General features: G+C 43.0%; 1 protein-coding gene across 1 annotated transcript; it reads left to right on the top strand.

Annotated features, from left to right (window-relative positions):
* The first annotated feature begins 22,031 nt into the window (after positions 1–22,031).
* LOC112667289 (olfactory receptor 9K2-like) lies at positions 22,032–22,973 on the top strand. The gene has a single exon (XM_025458890.2). The coding sequence runs from the start codon at positions 22,032–22,034 to the stop codon at positions 22,971–22,973; it is 942 nt and encodes a 313-aa protein (XP_025314675.1).
* Positions 22,974–25,980: the final 3,007 nt, after the last annotated feature.

Raw genomic sequence — 25,980 nt, 5'->3', positions numbered from 1 at the left:
GCCCGGGGCCTCTGGACTCGGAGAAACCGTCAAAAATCCGAAAGTTTAAGTCCGCGGGTGGAAGTGCCGTTTCCCATCCTCGTGTAAGGAGCGTGGACGCGGCCTCCGCCTCCCGACGCGCGGGACGCGGAGCCGCAAGACAGACAGGGCAGGCCCCAGGGAGGCGGGGACCTGGGGGCCGCGGGGTCAGGACCACAGCCGCCCTCGGGGCCAGTGCGGGGAGCCCGCTGTGCATAGTCCCCCCACCGGCCCCCCGGAGGGCTGCGGGTGCACAGGGGGTCTTCCTGCCAGCCCCTGGGGACCCCGAGGAGGGAGTAGCCCCTGAGGAGGAGCAGCCCCCGAGGAGGAAGCAGCCCCCGAGGAGGAAGCAGCCTCCAAGGAGGAGCAGCCCCCAAGGGGAAGCAGCTCCTGAGGAGGACCAGCCCCTGAGGAGGAGCAGCCCCCGAGGAGGAAGCAGCCTCTGAGGAGGAGCAGCACCCGAGGAGGAGCAGCTCCCAAGGAGGAGCAGCCCCCGAGGAAGAGCAGCCCCTGAGGAGGACCAGCCCCCGAGGAAGGAGTAGCCCCTGAGGAGGAAGCAGCCCCCCAAAGAAGAGCAGCCCCTGAAGATGTTCTCGCCAGGCCCCCCTCAAACTGGGACATGGAAGGCCCCAGGCCCCTGCCCAGCTGTGCACCAAGGGCTGCGGGAGGCCCCTTGCCCTTGTCTCCCCACCCCCCTGTCAGGCCGCCCCTCCCACCCCTCTTGCCCCCTCCAGCCCCCTCCTGCCCTTCACCCCTCCTGCCCCCTCCTGCCCCCATCCTGCCTGTCCACTGACCCACGGGAAAGTTCCTCCAGGTGCCCACCTGCCAGTGTCTGGGGGACAGGCCTGCCCCCACATCACCTCTCTCCCCCTCGGCCTCCACACAGTCCCCGAGGCCCTCAGTACCGCAGAGCCGGGGACGCACCAGGTCCCCGTGGCTGACCCTCCAGGTCCCCAGGGTGCTGGGCTCCCCGTGGCAGGGAGGGTGTGGGGAGGGCACGGAGGGCCTCAGGGCCAGGAGGCCGAGGGGCGGCCCCACCACACAGGCCACCATCATTGGGTGTGCGGGCCCCTCGGGGTCCCAGACCCCGACCCCAGCAGAGCCTGGTCACCCCGGGGCCCCACCAGCAAAGCACAGGCCCCGCACTTGCAGGCCGTCCGTCTGTCCTTGTTCTCCTGGATGGAGCCGCATGAAATAGTCTTTTCCTTTAAGCTGGTCACACAGTGATGTTCAAAGAGCCAGAATGTGTCATGCAGGGAAAATCTGCAGGTTTGATCACTGTTTTCAGGCTGCATCGATTTGTTTCCAATGATCCCACGTTACTTTCAAACCAAACTGAAATGACTTGGTGATTATCCACGTGTATCTTTATCTGTATTTTCTGGACATCTTGTTATAGTCTCAAAATTTTTCTGGTTGTGCCCTGTCATTAGCCCTCACTTTTCACTTCCTCATCCCAGATTTTTGCAAAGAAAGCAAACATGAATTACTGTGTGACCGTTGTTTCCTTTAAAGCCAAAATTGACGTATTTATTAGGGGAAAAATTGATAATACAAAATCAGGGACACTCCTGCTAATCTGAGATACTTGTGTAAATTTGAGAGCGTGACAGGCCCAGGGCCCAGGTGTTCTCACCAAGGGGTGATATGGGCGATGAGGGGGGTTGGGAGTTGGTCAGGGGGTGAGGCATGGACAGACCCAGACGGCTGAGGTTCTTATTTGATTTGATGATTTGATTTGATTTGAGGAGCTCGACTCCTAGACAAAGAATAACCCTGTAGCTCCTCGAGTTTGCCTGGTGTTTATTTTTTGACATCTTTTTACAAATTATAAGGGGTGGTATGAACTTTGGTAGCGTTATGCCTCCCAACCTTAGATCCCTAGTCACATGCCACCTTAAAGGGGTCTGATTCAAGGATCAATAACATGGATTGGTTGATGGGCAGGGTTACAGCTCGACAGTCCCTCCTACCTCCTTCGTGAAGGGCCTCATCTCTTCTTGCTGGAGGATGGGAACTAGCCTTAAACTGAGCGCTTTGCCCACAGAACCTAACCCGTAAATACCTGAGTCATAAACAAGTATCTAGACTGTTCTTCGCTTTGTGAAGTTTGCTCTTCCCCGCCCTGGCCCCTCTCCGGTTAGCACAGCTCCTGCTGCGGGTGCAGTGTCCCGCCCTGGGCCCGGGCCCGGCTTTGGGAGAGGCTGGCACCCGTGGGTGCTGACAGGGGGCTCAGCAGCAGCAGCCGTAGGGGGAGGGAGGTCCCGAGGCAGGAAAACAGACCCACGGGATGCATGAATGCCGGGCGTTGGGCCATTTGCAGTGGGACTCGGAAGGGCGTGCGAGCGGGGATGCTTCTTCCTCGGGGGGAGGCTTGTCCTCTGCTCTGCTGCCTCCCTCCAGGTCTCTGCACAGGTCCCGCTGGGAAGGGGTCAGGACCCCCCACAGCCCCAGGGCTCGGCCCCACCTGCTGTGGGTCTGCTGTGCTCGCCCCACGCCGGCCTGTGGGCGAGCGATGAGGGCCCAGGCCCTGGTCTGTTGGCTCACGTGAGCCCTGGGGCTGGCCCTCCGTCTGCGGCCGCTGACTCTGGAAGGGCCACCTTCGAGGCCAGCTCGGCGGGGTGAGGCCACTCGGCCCAGTCGGGGAAAGAACAGGAAAGCGGGGTGCAGAGACCTGTGACCCCGGTCACCTGGCCCCCCGACCGCTGTCTCATGACCCGCTTCAGTCAGGCAACCTCTCGAAGGGCCAGTCATGTCACCCCCGTGGAAGGCCAACCCTTCTGTCTCACTCAACCCTGTGGGGATTGGCTTTAGCGTTTTTCTCTGAAAGGGTAGTCGAGTCAGTGAAGTGTGTGCTCAAGAACTTGGCCTTGAGTGTGACTTGGGCAAGTCGCTTAATGTTTCGAGCCTGTTTCCAGGTCAGGAAGACGAAGATATGTTCGGTTTTCCCTAATGACTGTAATTGCTGCTGAGTGCTTTTCAGTTCGTGACGGTGTGGCATGAACCACAGCTTACCCACGCGCGGTGCTGCGCCCGTGCTCAAGGGACAGCGCCAATATGAAAATGTAAGTCACATCGATAGGAACATCCATGTAATGAAGCGTGTTGATCCTCACGCGACTCTGAGGGAGACTTAAGGGGCTTCCACCCACTTCCCAGCGGGGAAACCCGAGGTTCAGGATGACAGATGACCGCAGGACGACTCCAGGTCTAAATGAAATCCGTCTCGGCGTAACTTACACCTCCAGGAAGTTTCCAGTGGGTCACACCATTTTTCCATCATTCAAACCGACCCTCACTTATCAAGTGAGAGTGTAACGCTTGTGTCTTGAACCTGAGCCCGAAGTGAGATTTCAGTTATCCTGGGACCTCAGAGAGGTAAACAGGTTATTCCTTCTGACCTTTCCCGTGCCCTCCACCAAGGGTGTTGTGTGGTTTTTAAAAGACCAGCTGTGCTAAGTCCTGAGGGAGATGACGGGGACAGAGACGTCACCGCACGTTACCTTGTGCCGGTCGCTGAGACAGCTGTGCGGTTCTTAACACCTGTCATCAAAGTTTTAAGCCCAATGACAATTCTACGAGAGAATGTAATGATAGAAACCCAATTCTATGATGATGGGAGGAGCTTTCTGATGTGAATCGTGCTAAGTGGAACTTACATGAATTTTCTTCCCAAACATTCTAGAACTTTTTTTTAAAAAAAATATTTTATTTATTTATTCATGACCGACACACAGAGAGAGAGGGAGAGACACAGGCAGAGGGAGAAGTAAGCTCCATGCAGACAGCTGGACTCGATCCTGGGACCCGGGGTCACACTTTGGGCCCAAGGCAGATGCTCAACCGCTGAGACCCCAGCTGCCCCCCAACCATTGTAGATCTTTAAGAGACAAACAAAACATATTTAGTGATAATTAGTGCCAAATATTTTGCAGATCCACTTAAAGCTCCCAGTGTGTGATGTAATAGTTGTGGTTGCGTCTTTTCCCAGGGGCCAACCTGCTGGGTCCTAGACAGAGAAGCAGGAGCGTATCTCTGTGGTCCCTGTGGCTGGTCCCCTGCACCAGGGCTCTGAGGGCCGGGAGCCCAGGCCTGGGACCCTCTCTGTCTTCAGGGCGCCGCGCCCCTCTGCCCACGCAGTGGCTGAGGCTGACCTGGATGCACCTGGATCAGAACGCAGGGAAGGTCGGATTCAGTTCCTCGGTCCCGGAGGCCACGTTGCGAGTGTGGACAGGCACACGAGGGCCCCTCTGCTGGAGCAGATGCAGAACCGCAGCGGGGGCACGAGGCCGGGGGTTCAGGCTGCAGACCGGCCTGTCCCGCAGTTAGGGGGCTCCGCAGGGTCCCCCCCAGGGCTCGGGCCACTGGCTGGGGCACAGGGCGATGAAGGGCCCCAATAACGGGATTGCATGGAGTCGGCATGCGCTTGGCAAAAGCAGGCTGTTAGCACACGCAGTTTTAAGAAAACGACTAGGTTTTATTTGAAAAAAAGATAAAAATGGTGCATACAGTTTCGAGTTACCGGGGTTACAAGGTCCTCCAGCTTGGGTACCGACTGCCCTGGAGCAGAGGCGCTGAAGTGTTGTTGGGGATCTTGCTGGTGCATCGGGTGCACCCTGCACTCACCCCGGGATCCTGGCTGAGCTCCCGGAGTCTCCTACGGCCTCATGCACTGGGCTGCCTGAGGGAGGGACAGTGGGAGGGGGGACTGTGTGGGGCCCACTGTGTAGACGGCAGGAGAGAGGAGGGACCATGCAGACCCACTGTCTCTAGGCCATCGCACTGTCCCTCCTTCCACAAAGCTGAGTCCAGGTTGAGGAGCGAAGGATGGACTTTACTGGTTTTCCTGGCACAGGACTTGCCCCGTGTGGAAGTAAAGGCCCGAGTTCTGGGTCTTTCAGCCCCTCAGGAGGGCCGGTGGCCACTCTGTCTTTAGCTTGAAGGAGGGTCTGGCTGTAGGGCCAATGCCAGGGTCACCCAAGGTCCTGCTTCAACCCCAGGAATAAGCCTTCCTCCTGTCGCGGATGGGAGCCAGGTTCCAGCCACCTGGGGAGGCCTCACTGATTCCAAACTCCCTGCTGGCAGCAAGGTGGGGAGGGGGGGACGGCAGTGGGTCAGGAACTGGGTCTGGGAGGGGATGGAGGTGGGTCAGGAACTGGGCCTAGGGGTGGGGACGGAGGTGGATCAGGAGCTGGGCCTGGGGGGAATGGAGATGGGTCAGGAACTGGGCCTGGGGGGGATGGAGGTTGGTCAGGAGCTGGGCCTTGGGGGGGATGGAGGTGGGTGAGGAACTGGTCCTGCGGGGGATGGAGGTGGGTCAGGAGAGGGGCCTGGCGGGGATGGAGGTGGGTCAGGAACTGGGCCTGGGGGGGATGGAGGTGGGTCAGGGAATGGGTTCCAGGGGGTACAGTGGGTCAGGGGCGGCCGCCCCGCAGTCTCTGCCCCTCCGTCCACGCAGCCTGGGCTGCACAGCATCTAGGGCTCTGTGGCAGGAGAAGAAGGAGGAGGCACCGAAGGCTGGATGTGGCGCCCTGAGGCCACAGGGCCCGGGTTCGGATCCCAGCGCTGGGTGGGCCTGGGCTCCTTCCCTTTATATTTTTTTTTAAATTTTTTATAAATTTATATTTTATTGGAGTTCAATTTGCCAAATATAGAATAACACCCAGTGCTCATCCCATCAAGTGCCCCCTCAGTGCCCGTCACCCAGTCCCCCCTACACCCCGCCCAATTCCCCTTCCCCCACCCCTAGTTCGTTTCCCAGAGTTAGGAGTCTTCCATGTTCTATCTCCCTTTCTGGCTCTCCCTTTGGATGGACGCCGTCATGGTCCGGAAGGCGCTGTCCCCGTTGGAAGAGGACGGGGGAAGACGCGAGATGGACCGGCTGGCGCTGGGATCCGCGGCCTGGGGCTGGAGGCTCGGCGGCCCGGGGTTGGAGGCTCGGCGGCCTGGGGCTGGAGGCTCGGCGGCCTGGGGCTGGAGGCTGGGCGGCCTGGGGGCTAGAGGCTGGGCGGCCCCGTGGGTTGGAGGCTCGGCGGCCGGGGGCTGGAGGCTCGGCGGCACGAGCATCGCCCGGCGGGCGGGGGGCGGGGGGGGGGGGGGGCGGGGGCGGGCCGCGCAGGCGGGTTGCTGCTGCCCCCGGCTGGTGCTCCGCGGCGTCGCAGGCTCGGTCGCGCGGTCGGGCTGCGTGTTTCCCTCCAGGAACCGTTCGCTGGACGTGCAGGAGCTTCAGGCCTCCGGGTACTAGAGCTCCTTCTACTGGGTGGCCCCGTAAGCGAGCACACACCCCGTCTGCATACAATTTTTTTTTTTTAATTAACAAAGATGAATGTATTTCATGAACTTATAAGATTTAGAGCCTATTATTTCTTAAAAAAACATTTTATTTATTCATGAGACACACAGAAAGGGAGAGAGAGAGGCAGAGACACAGGTAGAGGGAGAAACAGGCTCCACGCAGGGAGCCCGACGCGGGACTCGAACCCAGGACCCCGGGGTCACGCCCTGGGCCCAGGGCAGGTGCTCCACCGCTGAGCCCCCAGGCGCCCCTGAAGCCTATTATTTCTTAAACAGTGACTGCAGAAGGTTTATGTCACATGCATAAACCATTGCCCCTGACTGGTTTTAGGAAATACATTGTTCAAAGCATGTAGACCCAGTCCGCTCCCCGTTTCTCCGCAGCCCGGCCTATATTGCTAGGAAGCAGTGGATCCGCACCCACTGCGGGAACAATAACGAACAGAACTCACCTGTGCTGAGCGCCTTTTACGTGATGGGCACTTATTTAGGTACAGAGCAAATATTACTGTAGAAATAGAGATAATGAAGTGTATGTCTAAGTCCTTTAGACGTGTATCTAGGGGTCTATTTGCTCATATCAGTTTTGTCCCATATCTCTCTTCTTCCCTTCTTCCAAGTCAAACAAAGCTGAAGTGGGGTCTGGAAAAGAAAGAACCGTGTAGCTGTCCCCCGCCCCCACCCCAGGCTTGGTCTTGGTCCTTGGAGCCCCAGTGACCTCGGTCAGAGGAAAAATATACTTGCCACTAGTTTGCTCTGTACGAAGCCACCGTGCCCTAAGAAGCCCTGCATCTCGGGCAAAACTGGCTGTTTTCCATCAGTAACAATCCAGTGATGTGTGTGGGGAGGTGTTTGGGTTTGCACGGCTGCTGCCCACCTGATGGCTCATCCGAGAATGTGGTCAATCACTCCAAACTGTGACACATAGGAGACGTAGATGGTGAGCTAGACTGTGGGATTAAGTCAGCGGGCAAAATTTGGGACGGGCTGGTGTGGCTTTATTGTGACTGGCAGGGCACACGAGACAGGTGGGTTTCTCGTGACATTCAAGGGCGGGGGAGTGAAGACAAAGACTAAGCCCATACCCATTAGTTTTTGCTAAGACAACTTCTTATCTTGCTTTTAATTCTTAAAATAAGAACACTTCAGCGCTATGGAAAGTACTGGAAAGAGTGAAACATGTGGCATCTATGAACTACCTCAATTCAACAGGTTTAACTTTTTCCATATTTGCTCCAAGCTCTCTCTTTTTAAAATTAAACAAGAAATTGATACTTTCATCACTAAAATCTTATGTCTCTATCATTTTATCCTCTCTTCCATGCATAGATTTTTACTTCTGCTACTTATATTTAGACACACAGATAATACATATATATTCAGTATATTAACAATTTATGAAAACTATGTCCTTCCATATATTTTATTTAATTTCTTTCCATCATTCATTATCATTGTTTGCAAGATGTACACATCCTAATATGCATAAATAGATGTATATGCACATGCATAAAAACTGTAACATTTAGATCAATACATTGCTTATTGAATATCACATTGGTTAGAATTTTGTTTTCATTTTTCTTGAAAAATACTTCCACATATATGTCTGTTGTGCACTTACCCGAGAGCTTGTTGGGGTATATGCCTGGAATTGGAATTGCTGGGTTATGCAATATACGTATTTTCTATTTTCTTAGGTATTCATCAGTGGCTTTCCAAGTGGGTTGTACCAATTTACAAATGAAATATAAGAACCTCCATTTTTCTTGATTCTCATGTGCCAGTTTGGCAGGTGTGAAAAAATAAGGATTCTAATGCCTACTTGATTGTTAGTGGTATTGAGTGCAATTTAAAATTCTTAAGTTTCCCCTTATATGAATTGCCTATTATCCTTAACCCACTGTCCATTAATTGTTTTTTTCTTAAAAATTTATTTGAAATAATTATGTATACTGGATATTAATCCTTTGATGTTGTGGTCACTGCATGCATTTTCTCTGAGCTTGTAGGTTATTTTAAAAATATTGTTTATGGTCTGTTTTGTCATACAGATGTTCAAAAAATTTAAAAGTAGTCAAATTTATTCACCTTTAAGTATGACCTTAAAGATAGAAACCTTATTCTGACTTTGAAAGCACATTTACTAGGTAAAGGAACTCATGGCTAGAGAGTTTCAAAGTAATAATCAAATTATTCTTTCTGGCTGGGCTTTAAGAAGATCCTTTTAATGTGTAGATATCTCCAGGACTTTGTTTGATTTTGTTTTGTTTTTTAACTAAGAAGAATTTGGCTATGGCTCAGCCAGCAGAAAAGAGAAAGAAAACATCTGCAGGCTTTCTTTGATGAAGTTAGAAAACCTTGGGAGCAACTTCTTGCTAGACAAGTCTCCAAAGACAAGGGAAACAGAAGCTTCGATGACTTCTAAGCAGTCTCATTTTTTTTGTTTTTAGATCACGTGTTCAAATCACTCTTTCCCATCTTTCTTTCCAGTCATATGTGCTGAATCAAATATGAGGCATTCGGCACCGAGTTAACTAAAGACTCACTGAAGGTAGCTGGAAGCTCATGGGGTCTATTCGTAGAACAAGGTTGCTGGAGATGCCTGGGTTCCAGGGTGGGTTCAGCCGCACAAGGACCACAACAGGGACACAGGTCTCTCCCTATCTTCAGTCCTGCCATCCTCCGCAGGTCAGCCACGACATTATTGGATGGCTGTGGTAGTACCAGGGACCAATGTATTATTTTATAATAAGTAAGAAGGAAGAAATTGATAATTATCTTGAAGGCCTTTAAAAAAACAGGTCCTTTTTAAAAAGGATTTTATTTATTTATTCATGAGAGACAGAGAGGCAGAGACCCAGGCAGAGGGAGAAGCAGGCTCCATGCAGGGAGCACAATGCAAGACTCGATCCCGGGACCCCAGGATCACGCCCTGGGCCGAAGGAAGGTGCCAAACTGCTGACCCACCCAGGAATTCCTGTGTGTCAGTTTTCTTTTAGAATCAAGAACAGTTGAGCACTTTTTTCCCACAATACTGATTGGTTGTAGAGATCAGGCTTATTTTTGTGTAAAATGATCCGTGTGAATTTGTCTTATTGTTTCATTGAGGTGATACTTAACTTTTTTTCTGCTTTTTGTATTTTTTGCAAACTGGAAATTAGACCTAAAGTCTCAATTCAATTTAAACTTTTTTGGCAGGAATACCTCAGACACATATTCTTGTTATATCATATTACAGATACATCATGTTAAGTTGTACCCCACTAGTGATGAAGAATTTTACCCCTGGATTAAGGTGATTTCAGCTGATCTTGTTGATTTAAAATTATGTGGAGAATTTTTTTCCCATTTACAATAGCAAATAATTTATGTGTGATTCTTTAATGCCATGTGAATACCTAATTCTATTTCATTCTTTCGGCTAATGGCCGAAAAAACTGTAAAAAACTGATGATTCTTGAGCAAGTTATTCCTTAATGGCCTCTACATTTATTGGCTGCCATTTTTTGATAGGACAGTTTTTTTTTTTTCCCGAAATAGAATTCCTATTCTATTTCCAAAAAAAAGGATAAATGTTTCAGAAAAGAGAGGATAAATGTTTAATGCTTTTTCCTTTAATTGTTAATTTTCAGCATAATAGTATGACATACACATATTTTTTGGGTGTAAGTGACAGATTCAGTGATAGTGTAATAAAATCCTCATGCATTTGTAATTTGCATAGAGGGATTATTTACCAAGGAATATTTTCTAGGGTTAATAGTTATGATCAAAGTAGGTAATTTTGACTTAGTAAATGCTAAATGACCATCTACTAGACATCCAATACTGAGTCCTATGAGATGGACTATTTAATAGCCCATTTTCGCTCACTATTCTTTATATAGATGAATTAATTTATTTTTCCTCCTCTTTCTTATCTTCACTCTAGCTGTTCTGGAGCCTGTTTCTATTCATCCCAAATTAGATGTTTAAAAATGCTGAAATGGTAAGGTGTTTGATCATGCTTTTTTTCTTGTTGTTGTTCAAAAATAATTTAATGCTAACGTATTAAAAGATTATTTCCAATGGCTTATGTGAACAATATATTGACAGAATAAAACGTCCTGTATATCTCATGGTTGGATAACTGGTTCTCTTTTTAAGTGACTGGTTTTATTCTGAAAGTTAATACAAAATAATAACATTGGTAGTGACAGAAAAAAATCACAAATCTGGATATGTTTACATGACAGTAAGACAAAAGGATTAAAAAAATTTACTTTAGAATTAATTAATTTAAATTTCATTAAAAAGTAATTACTAACCCCACATAACTTGGGTGTAATAAATCCCAATGGGAAGGCTCTTGGCTTGTTTGGTAGGGATGGTTTCATTGTGAATGCAGTGTGGATTACCTCTTTTCAACTTCTTAAACAGTGCTCTGATTTGTGGGCCATAATATTATATATATATTTTTTTCTTTAGTAATGAGTTTTCAGCTAAGATTTCTTTATGATCCATTCAACATATATAATAATCCCCAACTGAAAAAATGAAAAGAAGTTTTAGCTTTTGATATTTAAAAATCCATTAACTTCAGCTTCTAGTCAGGATAAGGTAACAAGAGCCTCTCACCTGAAACAGCCAAAGTACTCAGACAAAAGCTTTGAAACAATACTTTTTAATGTAAAAGGCAGGGAGCCCGACATGGCACTCCATCCCGGGTCCCCAGGATCACGCCCTGGGCCAAAGGCAGGTGCTAAACCACTGGGCCACCCAGGCTGCTCGTCTTTAAAGTTATTTATGAAAAACTCTTCTTCAATTATACGATGAAATATTATAGCTCAGAACTGGAACAGTACAAACAAAATACTCAATATCTTCATACCATGAATAACTGAAAAAGTGCTACCCATAAGTATGATACACAATTCTAGGTAGCATCTTGCCTACTTGTATTAAAAAAATTATGGGAGGAAAGAATAACATACTTATTAATTTATTGACTTGTAGGTCAGTGCAAAGAAGGACATTTTATTGAAAATGTAATGGTAGTCTTATCCATGCAGATTCCCCACTGTGCTGGAACTGTACAGACTCTAAAATCAAATACAATTCCAAGGTTGTGTAACAGAAGAAGAAAGACACAGAGGCAGAGAGACAGAAGGAAAGATAGATTTGCTAATTTGAAAGCAAATCAATGAGCTATAACTGAGGGAAGAGTGCAGTCAATCTTTGGCTCCTTTAACACATTGGTTACCAATCAATAGTACAGATACATCACAGTTTTATGAGGGAATCTTCAGTCTGTTAAGAAGGCTTCTTTTTTTTTTTTTTTTTTTTTTTTTTTTACTAATACAAAGATTTTATTTAAATTGTACTGAGTTTTTACAGCATATTGCATGTTTGTAACAATGCAACTGCACAATTTGGATTTTTGGCCACATCATGTAACTGACACAAGAGTTCTGAAAGGAGTATTTGATGAATTTATCTGAGCTGACAGCCCAGAGTCTCTCTCCAAGGCCATGCAATATGTTCACTGAAGGAACAGTCCCTCACACCGCCACTCAGAGTAACAGGTATAGTCTCCTCAAATGTCCAATCTTACTCCCCTTGAAAATGGACAGAGTGAAATGCAATGCAAGTAAATCAGAAAGCCACTCCAACTGGCAGTACATTTTATTTTTATTTTTTTAAGCATTTTACTTGTTTATTCACGAGAGACACACAGAGAGAGAGAGGCAGAGACACAGGCAGAGGGAGAAGCAGGCTCCATGCAGGGAGCCCGATGTGGGACTTGATTCCAGGTCTCCAGGATCGCGCCATGGGCCAAAGGCAGACGCTCAATTGCTGAGCCAACCAGGCATCCCTAGCAGTACATTTTAATGGTTGAGAAAATGCTCAGAAGAATTTTACATATCACAGGCAAGGAATAGTTTGTTACTTTTTCAATGATTTCAGGAATTTCCCAGACACAAAAATCTCCATTATTCAACTCCACTTAAACAAACAAATAAAAAGTTGAGCATTTCCTTCTTATTTCATTATGAATACATGCGTGTATGTTAATGCAACATTAGATGTATTGACTTTCTACCAATACATATATATGTACTATATACATATAAGTACTAACTTTTATTATTATTATTGTTTTCCAGTGTTGTTGTGATATGTCTGACATATAGCACTGAATACATTTAAGGTGTACAAAATGATTGTTTGATACTTGTATAGACTATGTAAAGATTACCACAATAAAGTTAAGTTAACACATCCGTTTCTTCACATAGATACTTAAATTTTGTGTGTGTGTGGTGAGGACATTTACGATCTATTCTATTAGCAATTTTCAGGTATATAGTACAATTAATTATAGGCAGCACACTGTACAGTAAGACCCTGGAACTTACTCGTAACTAGAAGTTTGTACCTTTGACTACCCTTGACCGTTTCCTTCACCTTTCAGCCTCTGGAAATCATCATTCTACTCTTTTTATGAGTTTGACTAAGTGAAATAAGTGAGACAGAGAAAGACAAGTACTGAATGATCTCACTTACGTGTGGAATTTTAAAAAGTCAAACTCCTAGAAACAGAGTATAATGATAGATAAATATCAAATCATTCTGAACACTCAGGAAATCGATCTGAGGAATGAGAGAACAAGTTGCACAATCTGAGGGAGGAAATAGGCCAGATTGGAATAGGTAGGAGATGAGGAGACAGTATTTGGGAGAGAAAAGAATCTCTGGTGCTCCTGAAGTGAAGGATCCCTGATCAGGGAGGGAGAAAAAAAAGAGAGTGGCAGGGAGAGAGAGAGAGAGAAAGAGAGAGAGAAGCACAGGGTATTGCATGAGGAAAACACTTCCTCAAAACCATTGACAAGGAAAATAAGAGGGCTTGATTATTGCAAGTTTTTACAAGTAGTAGAGCTCAAAGACTTAAGTTTTAGAAGTCTGTGCCATCATCAGGTGGATGCTGCAGTGCTCCTGTGGAGAAAGATGTCAGGGGTCTGGTGATGTGGGAAACAAAGGAAAAAGAGAAATTATTAAAATTCCTTACTACCTACAGCTCATTGACAAGTCCTTGACATTCCTCTAGGAACTCAGCTGCCTCGATGTTAATACTCTGCTAAGGGCAAAAGGCAATCCTAGCCTGACCTCCAGGATGCTCTAAGTCTACTTTAACATATATAAATTCCTCTAGAAATTTTCTTTATCTCTAAATCTCCCAAGATACATGTTGGCAGTCATCCCCCAAGCACATGCCCACCAATATACATCTGAAAGGTCTCATGACTCAAGTTTTATTAGATGGTAATAAATGAACTTTCCCAACAATAGCTAGCCTATTCAAGGTCCTGGAAACTACTTCAAAATTCTTTAGAGACTCATGATATCCCTAGCCCCCTTCCTACCTGAAAATATGTAATGGGCCACTTGTCATGACCCCAGTGCAGCTCTTTCTGCCCCGAGATTCTGTTCTTGTGCTTTAATAAAATCATCTTTTTGCATCAAAGACATCTCAAGAATTCTCTCTTGGCCATTGGCTTTGAACCCTAATGTCTTTCTTATATCACTGGGAGCAGACAGCAACATCTGAGGATCCCCCGGATCACAGTGGGAGATATAGCTTCCCTTCTTGGAGTGCATTTGGGAAAGGTGGCACTGCCTCTCTGGGGACAAACGAGCCTGCAGGTGCCAAAGAGCTTCCTTGTTCATTAGCATAGGAGCAGAGATGCTGAGAGCAGCTAACCTAGATGGACACTGGCTTTTTGCATGACACAATGGATCAGATGGACTTCACAGATATATTCAGAAGATTTCATCCTAAAGCAGAATATACATTCTTTCCAGTGTACATGGAACATTCTGCAGAAGAGATCACACAAATAAGGCTTCAACAAGCACAAAAAGACTGAGATCATACCATGCATGTTTTCAGGGCACATCACTATAAAACTTGAAGTCAAACACACACAAACATTTGGAAAGACCACAAAAAACATGGAGGTTAAAGAACATCCTACTAAAGAATGAAAAGGTTAACCAGGAAATCAAAGAAGAAATAGAAAAATGCATGGAAACAAATGAAAGCAGAAACACAACAGTTCAAAACCTTTGAGATGCATCTGGGTGGCTCCATTGGTTAAGGATATAACTGTTGATTTTGGCTCAGGTCTTGATCTCAAGAGTCGTGAGTTCAAGCCCTATACTGGGCTCCACACTGAGCATGGAGTCTATGTAAAAAACAAAAAAAAAGTAAAAAATAAACCCTACCCTAGGGTCCAGCGATTGCACTAATGGGTATTTACCAAAGGACACAAACACACTGATGTAAAGAGTTACATGCATGTTTATTAAAGCATGATCAACAGTCGCCAAAGTATGGAAGGAGCTAAAACGTCCATTGGCTTCTGAGTGGATAAAGAAGAGGTGGTGTATATACACAAAGGAATATTACTCAGCCATCAAAAAGAATGAAATCTTGCCAATTGCAATGTGACAGATAGAGGTAGAGTGTATTATGCTAAGCAAAACAAATCCATTAAAGAAAGACAAATACCATATAATTTCACTCATATGTGGAGTTTAAGAACAAAACAGATGAACGTAGGGAAACAGAAGAAAAAGAAAGAGAGGCAAATCATAACTCTGAGAACAAACTTGGGTTGATAGAAGGGAAGTGGGCAAGGGAATAGGCTAAATGGGTGATGGGTATGAAGGAGGGCACTTGTGATGTCACTGGGTGTTATATGTAGGAGAGGAATCACTAGATTCTATTCCTGAAACCCATATTACACTATATGTTAACTAACTAGACTTTAAATAAAACTTGAAAAAAAATAAAAGCATAAGGCAAAAATAAAGAATAGATTTGAATCTGATATAAACCTAGCTGGTTGGGCTAGTTAGATTTATAAGTCGTTTACAGCTCACATGTCCGTCAACTGATGAATGGATAAAGAGGATGTGGTGTATATATATTTATATACATATAGATGCATAAGTGTACATATATATAATGGAATATTAACTATAAAAATAATCAAATCTTGCCATTTGCAATGATGTGGATGGAGTCAGAGTATTCTGCTAAGCAAAAATAAATCAGTCTGAGAAAGACAAATACTGTCTGGTTTCACTCGTATGTGGATTTAAGAAATAGAACAGCTGAGCAAATTGGGAAAAAAACCCAGAGATATAGTGGCAAACCAAGAAAGAGTCTTTTAACTACAGAGAACAAATTGCTGGTTACTGCAGTGGAGGTGGGGGGATGCGTGAAATAAATGATGGGGATCCAGGGGGGGCGCTTGTGATGAGCAATGAGTGATGTATGGAAGTGTCGAATCACTGTAGTGCACACCTGACACTAGTATTACACTGTATGTTAACTAACCAATTTATTTTTTTTTTTTTAACTAACCAATTTAAATAAAGGTTTAAAAATCCCAGAAAAGATAAAAAAAGAAGAAAGGAGTGACATGATTAAAATAATATTTATTTTTAAATTTTTTTAGATTTTATCTATTTGAGAGAGGGAGAGAGTGAATGAGAGAGCACAAGACACAAACAGCGGGGTGTGGGGGGGTGACGCCAGGGGAGAAGCCGACTCCCTGCTCAGAGGCTCCATCCCAGAACCCCAGGATCACGACCTGAGCCAAAGGCAGATGCCTGACTCAGACACCCAGGTGCTCTTAAAATAACATTTTAGGAAGATAAATCTGGAAAGTTAAATAAGGAGAAGATGGTAATTATGTGGGTTTGTTTTTTGTTTTTTTGGGCCATATTCAAGCTGAGGTGAGGTGTTCCAAATTTGGATAATCACCGCAGCACTGCAAATTTTTAATAGAATGAACTTGGTGATTATTTTAAGTACTGAATTAAAAATATTTTCTTATATAATAGAAAATATTGTGTTATTACTTACAGTAACTTAATAACTAGGATAGAACTCATTAAAAGTTTTCACCACTAGCTAACGCAAGTGTGTGTAGCTGTGCGGGGGTGAGGGAGGCAGAGAATGGGGGCACAGGCCCGAGTGTTGGGTGGTTGAGAGTGTGAGCAAGAGAGTAACATATTTTTGTCTCTTGCACAGATTTACTACCTCATCTCTGATATTTCCATCAAGATCAGTTCTTAATTTTACTCTATACAACCTAAATTTTTTTCATGAGTTTCTCAATGGTCATCATGTCACTATGATGCCTTAAATGGATGAAAATCCATTAGTTGGGGGGAAGCAATTGTTCTTTTTCTTCCTCTCTTTCATATACATCTCAATGCCATGAAATCAAGATTAAAGGTGGGTTGTCACGATGTTGTTTGAAATGCTAATAGAACATCTAAATAGACCCCTGGGTTTGAAACTCTATGTAATGAAATTCACATTAAGGTGACTTTTGTTTTTTGCAACTAGAGTGTCCTTTTATTTTTTCAACTCTAATCTTTAAATCCAGATACAAAGCTTATTATCCTGTGTCAGTATTTTTAAAAATTTTTAAATATATTTTATTTCTTCTTGTATATTTTTTTATTGGAGTTCGATTTGCCAACATATAGAATAACACCGAGTGCTCATCCCGTCAAGTGCCCCCTCAGTGCCCGTCACCCAGTCACCCCAACCCCCCCCACCTCCCCTTCTACTACCCCCTGTTCGTTTCCCAGAGTTAGGAGTCTCTCATGTGCTGTTACCCTCTCTGATTTTTCTCATTCGTTTTCTCTCCTTTCCCCTTTAATCCCTTTCACTATTTTTTATATTCTTAAGGTGACATTTTAAGATATAGTGGTAAGTAAATACACGATGGTAAGAGTTTAGGGTTATCGATGATGATATTATTAAGGAATTCCAATACAGAAGTGAAAATAAAAAGGTAAGAAAGATATTCAGGTCAATAAAATAGGTATGAATAACAGTAGGGAGTCATGAAACTCTAAAATTTATTCAGGCAGTGGGAATAGTATAAATTGGAGATAAATTGAAAGAGTTGAAGGAGTAGGACTTGAAGCTGGAAATATCTGTTATGGAGCCAGATTACAAGAAGCTTATATTGGCCTAGATTACAAAGCTCATTGAATCCTCTGGATTCTCTGCTCTGTGAATTAGGAACACAAAATTTAGCTCACACACATGAGCAGTTTCTGAGATGACAATTTGGTCTATCCGTAGACAAAATAACTAATACGCAGAAAGTTATTTTACATATTAATTTTGTAGTTATGTATACATATCATAAGGGTTGATATATATTGGTTGGGTATTTCCCCTGATATCTTCTTAGATATTTTTAAAATTTTTATTTATTTATTTATTTATTTATTTATTTATTTATTTATTTATTATTTATTTGAGAGAGAGAGAGAGAGAGAGAAAGTGAGCAGGAGGGGGAGCAGAGGGACAGGGACAAGCAGACTCTGTGACTCTGTGCTGGGCGTGACTCCCTAAATGGGGCTCCATCCAGGACCCTGAGATCATGACCTGAGTCGAAATCAAGAGTCCAATGCTTAACCAACTGAGCCACCCAAGCACTGCTCTTCTTAGATTTTATAAAGTTGTTTGGTAAGTCCAGAATCAGGAAAAGTTGAACTGAAACCCTTTCCAGAATAAAGTAATTCCTGTAGTGGTATTCAGAAGACTGTCATATAATGTATCTTTATTTGAATGAGCTATTTTATTAGAGTCTTTGTGAAAAAGGCTGGGTTTATACTGATTTAGCAAGTATATATTTCTTTTTCTTTTCTTTCTTTTTTTTTTTTTTTTTTTTTTGATTTTATGTATTTTTTTGAGAGGGAGCTACCAGAAGCTGGGGTGAGGGGCAGAGGGACAGGGAAAAGCAGACTCCCCACTGAGCAGGGAGCTGGTTCCAGGGCTTGACCCCAGGACTCTGGGATCATGACCTAAACTGAAGGCAGATGCTTAACAGACTGAGCCACCCAGGCTCCTGCAAGTGTACGTTTCTTATACTGAATAACAAATCTTCATAAACCTGTAGGGAGGCTTTCTCAAGCAATTTTGAATTATTTCTGTCCCAAAACTAAGCCCATGAAGATTTAGTTTTGCTTCAGAAAGCTCAACTTTGGGTAGACGCTCTGAAAAGTAGGTAGAAATTACAAAGAAGAGAACAATCAGGTGCGTTGATGTTACAGAGAAGCAAACTGTAGCTTAATATAAGAAAAAAACTTTCTAACAAGGAGCCTTGTCCAAAATAACTTTGTAATTGTCCCGAGAGTGTTCAACAAGTGCTCCTCACACAGTTCCCAGGGGATGGCCCTGGAGTTTGCCCTTGTTACAAAATTATAATTGACTTATTTCAGTCCTCTCTCAGAGGGACTTCTCCCTCCAAAAACTTTATTCTACAAACTTTATGCTGCAATTCTCTGAAATAGTTTCATGGGTTTGGAAAAAAAAAACTTTAACTACCATGGTTTCTGGCTGCTGCTATTTTTGTAGGTCGTCAGAGAGTCGGGAGTCTGGTTATTGGTCTTAAATTTCCAGGTTGTGCCCATCTTCACTCTGAGGCTTGCAGAACATGTCAGCATGGAGGCAGACATCTTCATGCCACTTAATTTCACAGCTTCATTGACTCTTATTTCAATTTTGGTAGAGAAATACCCATAATTCATTAAGAAAAAGATTCCTAGTCCATCCTCTTCATCTGGTGTTCAGGAAGACAGATACAGCAGGTTTTTGAACAAAATCATATTAAAGAAAGAGCAAACTTTAATAATAGGTAATGGCAAGTTATGGACCTGGAGGCAATGCCCCTAACCAAGAGCACGGTCATGCCAGGCTTAAGGAGGCTCTTACTTTATTGGGGATTAAGCATTATTGGAGATGTTTAATTTTGGCAACCTCATTGATAGTTTTGCTTTTAAAATACATCTTTCCTAGGCTGAAAAGAAAAAAGGATTTGAGTCTCTGCAGTTTCACATGAACAAGTTCCCAAGATAGGAAAGAAATATAAGTTCAGGTAAGAATAATTGCAAAGCAATTGTATCTACTTTAGTCACTTACTAAGATAGCCATGGACATTTTCTGTGTGCTTAAAAGATGGTTTTTGAGTATCAGAATGTAGTATGCCATAAATATAAGGTTCTCAAGGTAGAAATAAATCTCAGTGATTTATATTCTATGGCTTGAAGAAAGATCATAACTAAATCAGACTGGGAGTATGATAACTGGTGTCTAAAACACAGTCTTAGTGACATATATCCTATCTCTCTGGTCCGTTGCTTTGAAGACTTCACAACCATAAAAATCCTCTATCATTGCTGTTTTGATTATTTCATACCTAATATTGACTATTTATCATTCATTTATGAATGGAAGTGACTCATCATCCATATTCTATAATTTTGTTTAAAAGTGATAAACAATATTACTTTACTATATTTTATTGCTCGAGGTTAGATCCACCATCTTCTCCTTTCAGGTACACTGACATTCTCTGAACCAAAACTTGTGACATAAGATGGTCAGAACATAAGATGAGACATTTGACATCAGGATTGCTCTCAAAGCCTGCCTATACTAAGGTTGCTGTGGTCATATAATTTCATGGCTAAAAGTTTTATTATCCACAGTTTAATATTTTAAAAGTATGTTCTTAAAAAACTAGTAGGGAATTTACTTGTTGATTACTAGACATATAGCGATGCCTTAAGTATATTTATAATATTGTAATAAATATTTCATATCCAGGATCATATCAAGCCATAAGCTTTTATAGTTTTCAGTTCTTTTTTGTCTTCGTATTCAGTGCCAAGCACAATGCTTGACATAGACTAGATACTCAAAAATACTGAATAAACACATTAATCGGTAATCAGATAGACAAAAATGTGTATCCTTGGAATAATAATGTGTTACTTTCATTGATATAGTGTCAAAAAAATAACATTTGGTTCGGTATAAGAACTTAAGATTTTTTTTCCTCCTCCTCCTTCTTTTTAAAAAAGACCAAAGGACAAGACCTCCTAAGCTTGTGCTCTTTGCAGAAAGAAGAGTTTTGAGTGAAAAAAAAAAATGTCAGCATGTCTTAAAAGGGCATCCTGTTTCCTTTAGCCACCCTCTTTTTTCCATCTCAAACCAGTAAATGATGGCTTTGGAAATGCTCTGTTCAGCTTTATGCCTAAAAAAAAAAAAAAAAAAAAAAAAAAAAAAGCTTCATTTTATCAGTTCTAGAATAAAATACCATCATCCTCATATATGTTAACCTGTAAACCTAATGCACCCTCCCTGCTCCTAATAAAACCAAATTCCTAAGCAATTGCTCGAATGGATTCCAAATATGTTGTGGAGCAGCGGGTTGAGGACTGAGGATGGTGATATATTTCATTCCCCCACCCCCTGGTTTGGTTCTATATGAACCCATTTCATGTCCTTCTTTGACAGAGTTTTGGAAGATCCAAAAAATGGAAGAGGCAAAGAAACTCACAAAGGTTTTAGAATCTGGGGGATTTTTGTAGACAGTCAAAAAACAAAAAACAAAAAAAACAAAAAAAAAAAAAGGTAAACTTCTTACAGTTGAGGGAGGAGAGAGTCAAGGAGAAACTCTGAATACTCCCTAATTTTGTTTGCTGCTATGTCACTCATTTCAAGTTTTGTAAAGACTTTTCTTGGATCACTTGCTTGTTTTTATTATTCATACCTCTCCTGGAAATCCTAAATGACACTTGGTTTAAATGCCACCAGTGATGAAAAAATGTGTGAGGTAAGCCTTAGCTGACAGTGAATGTGTTGTTTCATGAAAAAATAACAAAAATATTTCACATTTACTAACGTTGCTTTGGTTGCTTAGAAGGTGACCCCAAACCAAATAGGTTCATTTAGGTGCTTTTAGAAAATCAAAATTTATTTTTTTTAAACTACTGAGCTTTAACCATTAGGTTACAAGCTTAGTAAAACTTGCTCTTTAATCTAATATATTCATTTACACGGTCAGCATTTTGATTTGTTCCTCACTTTGAAGTTTCTAATTTTTTCTCAAGCTCAGAAGTTGGAGATGGCCTAGATTTCCTGATTTATATAGACAAAAACAGTGTCAACAAACTTTACAGGGTAAAAATTATAAAGGCATCAGTCACATTTTAGTTTTGAACTTAAATAAAATTATGCTTTTTCCAGAAGTTTGTCTGATTTTATTTTTAAAGATGTCAAAGACAGCTCTTTTTTTTTTTTTTTTTACTTGCTGTTGTAAGAGCTCTTTTTGGCAGGAAGCTCATATTATCTTGAAATGAACTTTAATCTTCCTTTCCTAGATTATTTTTATTACTGTGTTGAAGGAAAGCATTAATAAAAAAAATGAATACAAAATGATAAATGAAACTTAAAGAAGTGTCTTTGGTAGTATGAAGAGTTAGACTTTTGTTCTTGGAAATCACAAATGATGTCTCACAAACCATCCGTGTGACAAGTTACATATAAGGAAGCATCAACTTTTGTTGTGTTGAAATTAGCAATAAATTTGAGTACAAAATATTTCACCTTGAGTTCAAATTCTAGAGGGAACCTTAACTACTTGTGTTACCTTAACCAGTGGTGTTACCTTAGGCACATCAAGTATCTCTCACTTTTAATTTGCTCATGTGTGTGAACATCATGGGACTCAACTTGAAAGCATTCCATCAACTACAAGGTCTTTTTAAATGTGAAAAGTGTTATATGTGATAGTAGAGAAATAGTGGCAACTTTGCTGACCTTCTGTTATGCTTTTAAGCAGAAATTTGCCATGGGTGACAAGGGAGGAGACAACCACTCAGAAGTGACTGACTTCATTCTTGTAGGCATCAGGGTCCGTCCAGAGCTCCACAGTCTCCTCTTCCTACTATTCCTGGTTGTTTATGGGATGGTCCTCCTGGGGAACCTTAGCATGATTGGCATCATTGTGACCGACCCCCGGCTGAACACACCAATGTATTTCTTCCTAGGCAATCTTTCCATCATTGACCTCTCCTACTCCACTGTTATTGTACCCAAAGCCATGGTCAACATCCTGTCTCAGAAAAAGACCATCTCCTTTGCAGGCTGTGTGGCTCAGCTATTTCTTTACGCGCTTTTCATGGTCACAGAGGCCTTTGTCCTGGCAGCCATGGCCTATGACCGCTTCATCGCCATCTGCAACCCGCTCCTCTACACTATCCGCATGTCAAGAAGCCTCTGTATCCAGTTGGTGGCTGGCTCCTATCTCTGCGGCTGGGTCAGCTCCATCCTTCAAATCAGTGTAACCTTCTCAATGTCTTTCTGTGCTTCCCGAGTCATTGATCACTTCTACTGTGATTCAAACCCAATTGAGAAGATCTCCTGTTCCAATATCTTTATGAATAAGATGGTGTCATTTAGTCTGGCTGTCCTCATTATTTTGCCCACGATAGTTGTTATTGTGGTATCGTATATGTATATTGTGTCTGCAGTTTTAAAAATCCGCTCTAGTGAAGGGAGGAAGAAAGCCTTCTCCACCTGCAGCTCCCACCTGGGGGTTGTAAGTTTGCTCTATGGGACAGTCTCCTTTGTCTATCTCACACCCCCAAGTAACCCTGAACTTCGTAAAGTGGCTTCAGTATGTTACATTTTGTTCACACCTATGCTGAACCCTTTAATCTACTCTCTAAGAAATAAGGATGTTAAAGATGCCATGAAAAAAGTCCTATGGAAGAAAAAAGTTTTACTTTAAATCTGTTTTTACTTGTTTTACTGTTTCTTGTACCAATTTGTTTACCTGATCTTCTAGATTCAGGCATTCTAAAGCACAGGTTTATTTAAAAAATAATTCTGTTCCATTGATCTATTTGTCTGTTTTTCTGCCAGGATCATACTGTCTTGATGATCACAGTTTTGTAGTACAGTTTGAAATCCGGCATTGTGATGCCCCCCGCTCTGGTTTTCTTTTTCAATATTCTCCCTGGCTATTTGGGGTGTTTTCTGATTCCGCACAAATCTTAAGATGATTTGTTCCAACTCTCTGAAGAAAGTCCATGGTATTTTGATAGGGATTGCATTAAATATGTAAATTGCCCTGGGTAGCATTGACATTTTCACAATATTAATTCTTCCAATCTATGAGCATGGAATATTTTTCCATCTCTTTGTGTCTTCCTCAATTTCTTTCAGAAGTGTTCTGTAGTGTTTAGGGTATAGATCCTTTACCTCTTGGTTAGATTTACTCCTAGGTATCTGATACTTTTGGATGCAATTGTAAATGGGATTGACCCCTTAATTTCTCTTTCTTCAGTTTCATTGTTAGGGTATAGAAATGCCACTGATTTCTGGGCATTGATTTTGTATCCTGCCACACTGCCGGATTGCTGTATGAGTTGTAGCAATCTTGGGGTGGAGTCTTTTGGGTTCTCTATGTACAGTATCATGTCATCTGCAAAGAGGGAGAGTTTGACTTCTTCTTTGCCAATTTGAATGCCTTTTATTTCTTTTTGTTGCCTGATTGCTGAGGCTAGGACTCCTAGGACTATGTTGAATAGCAGTGGTGAGAGTGGACATCCCTGTCTTGTTCCTGATCTTAGGGGAAAGGCTCCCAGTGTTTCCCCATTGAGAATTATATTTGCTGTGGGCTTTTCATAGATGGCTTTTGAGGTGCTGGGGAATGTTCCCTCTATCCCTACACTCTGGAGAGTTTTGATCAGGAATGGATGCTGTATTTTGTCAAATTCTTTCTCTGCATCTATTGAGAAGATCTTATGGTTCTTGTTTTTTCTCTTGTTGATATGATCTATCACGTTGATTGCTTTACAAGTGTTGAACCAGCCTTGCATCCCAGGGATAAATCCCACTTGGTCATGGTGAATAATCTTCTTAATGTACTGTTGAATCCTATTGGCTAGTATCTTGTTGAGAATTTTTGCATCTGTGTTCATCATGGATATTGATGTATAATTCTCCTTTTTGGTGGGTTTTGGAATTAAGGTGATGCTGGCTTCATAAAATGAAACTTCATAAAACTCATAAAATGAGTTTAGAAGTATCCTGTCCCTTTGTATCTTTCTGAACAGCTTTAGTAGAATAGGTATTGTTTCTTTAAAAGTTTGATAGAATTCCCCTGGGAAGTCATCTGGCCCTGGAATTTGGTGTCTTGGGAGGTTTTTGATGACTGTTTAATTTCCTCCCTGGTTATTGGCCTGTTCAGGTTAGAGAACCCAGAAATGGGCCCTCAACTCTATGGTCAACTAATATTCGACAAAGCAGGAAAGACTATCCACTGGAAAAAGGACAATAAATGGTGCTGGGAAAATTGGACATCCATATGCAGAAGAATGAAACTAGACCATTCTCTTATGCCAGACACCAAGACAAACTCAAAATGGATGAACGATCTAAATATGAGACAAGATTCCATCAAATTCCTAGAGGAGAACACAGGCAACACCCTTTCTGAACTTGGCCACTGTAACTTCTTGCAAGATACATCCATGAAGGCAAGAGAAACAAAAGCAAAAATAAACTATTGAGACTTCATCAAGATAAGAAGCTTCTGCACAGCAAAAGAAACAGTCAACAGAACTAGAAGACAACCTACAAAATGGGAAAAGATATTTGCAAATGAGCTATCAGAAAAAGGGCTAGTATCCAAGATCTATAAAGAACTTATTAAACTCAATAGCAAAGAAACAAACAATCCAATCATGAAATGGGCAGAAGACATGAACAGAAATCTCACAGAGGAAGACGCAGACATGGCCAACAAGCACATGAGAAAATGCTCCGCGTTACGGGCCATCAGGGAAATACAAATCAAAACCACCATGAGATCCCACCTCACACCAGTGAGAATGGGGAAAATTAACAAGGCAGGAAACAGCAAATGTTGGAGAGGATGTGGAGAAAGGGGAACCCTCTTACACTGTTGGTGGGAATGTGAACTGGTGCAGCCACTCTGGAAAACTGTGGAGGTTCCTCAAAGAGTTAAAGTAGATCTGTGCTACAACCCAGCAATTGCACTGCTGGGGATTTACCCCAAAGATACAGATGCAGTGAAACGCCAGGACACCTGCACCCCGATGTTTCTAGCAGCAATGTCCACAATAGCTCAACTGTGGAAGGAGCCTCGGTGTCCATCGACAGATGATGGACAAAGAAGCTGTGGTCTATGTATTCAATGGAATATTCCTCAGCCATTAGAAACATTGAATACCCACCATTTGCTTTGAAGTGGACTGAACTGGAGGGTATTATGCTGAGTGAAGTGAGTAAATCAGAGAAGGACAAACATCATATGGTCTCATTCATTTGGGGAATATAAAAAATAGTGAAAGGGAATAAAGGGGAAAGGAGAGAAAATGAATGGGAAATATCAGTGAGGGTGACAGCACATGAGAGACTCCTAACTCTGGGAAATGAACAAGGGATAGTGGAAGGGGAGGTGGGCGGGGGGTTGGGGTGACTGGGTGATGGGCACTGACAGGGGCACTTGATGGGATGAGCACTGGGTGTTATGCTATATGTTGGCAAATCGAACTCCAATAATAATATACAGAAAAATCCCGCCCCCTCCCAAAGAAAAACCCACCTTAACTGTTTTATTCCACAGCATTATGAACATCATATAATGAAAGCTCCAAATAACATATTCACTTTTTCTCAAGGCAATGTTAAATCTGAAAGTTCTGAACACCATGAAAATTTGCTGCAATTCTACAAAGAGTTATGTTTTCTCACTCTCCAGGTAATAA

The sequence above is a fragment of the Canis lupus genome, chromosome 27, assembly GCF_003254725.2.
Source record: "Canis lupus dingo isolate Sandy chromosome 27, ASM325472v2, whole genome shotgun sequence".
Lineage (NCBI taxonomy): Eukaryota > Metazoa > Chordata > Mammalia > Carnivora > Canidae > Canis > Canis lupus.
The sequence above is the reverse complement of the archived record's forward strand: the minus strand, read 5'-3'. Positions and strand labels throughout refer to the sequence as shown.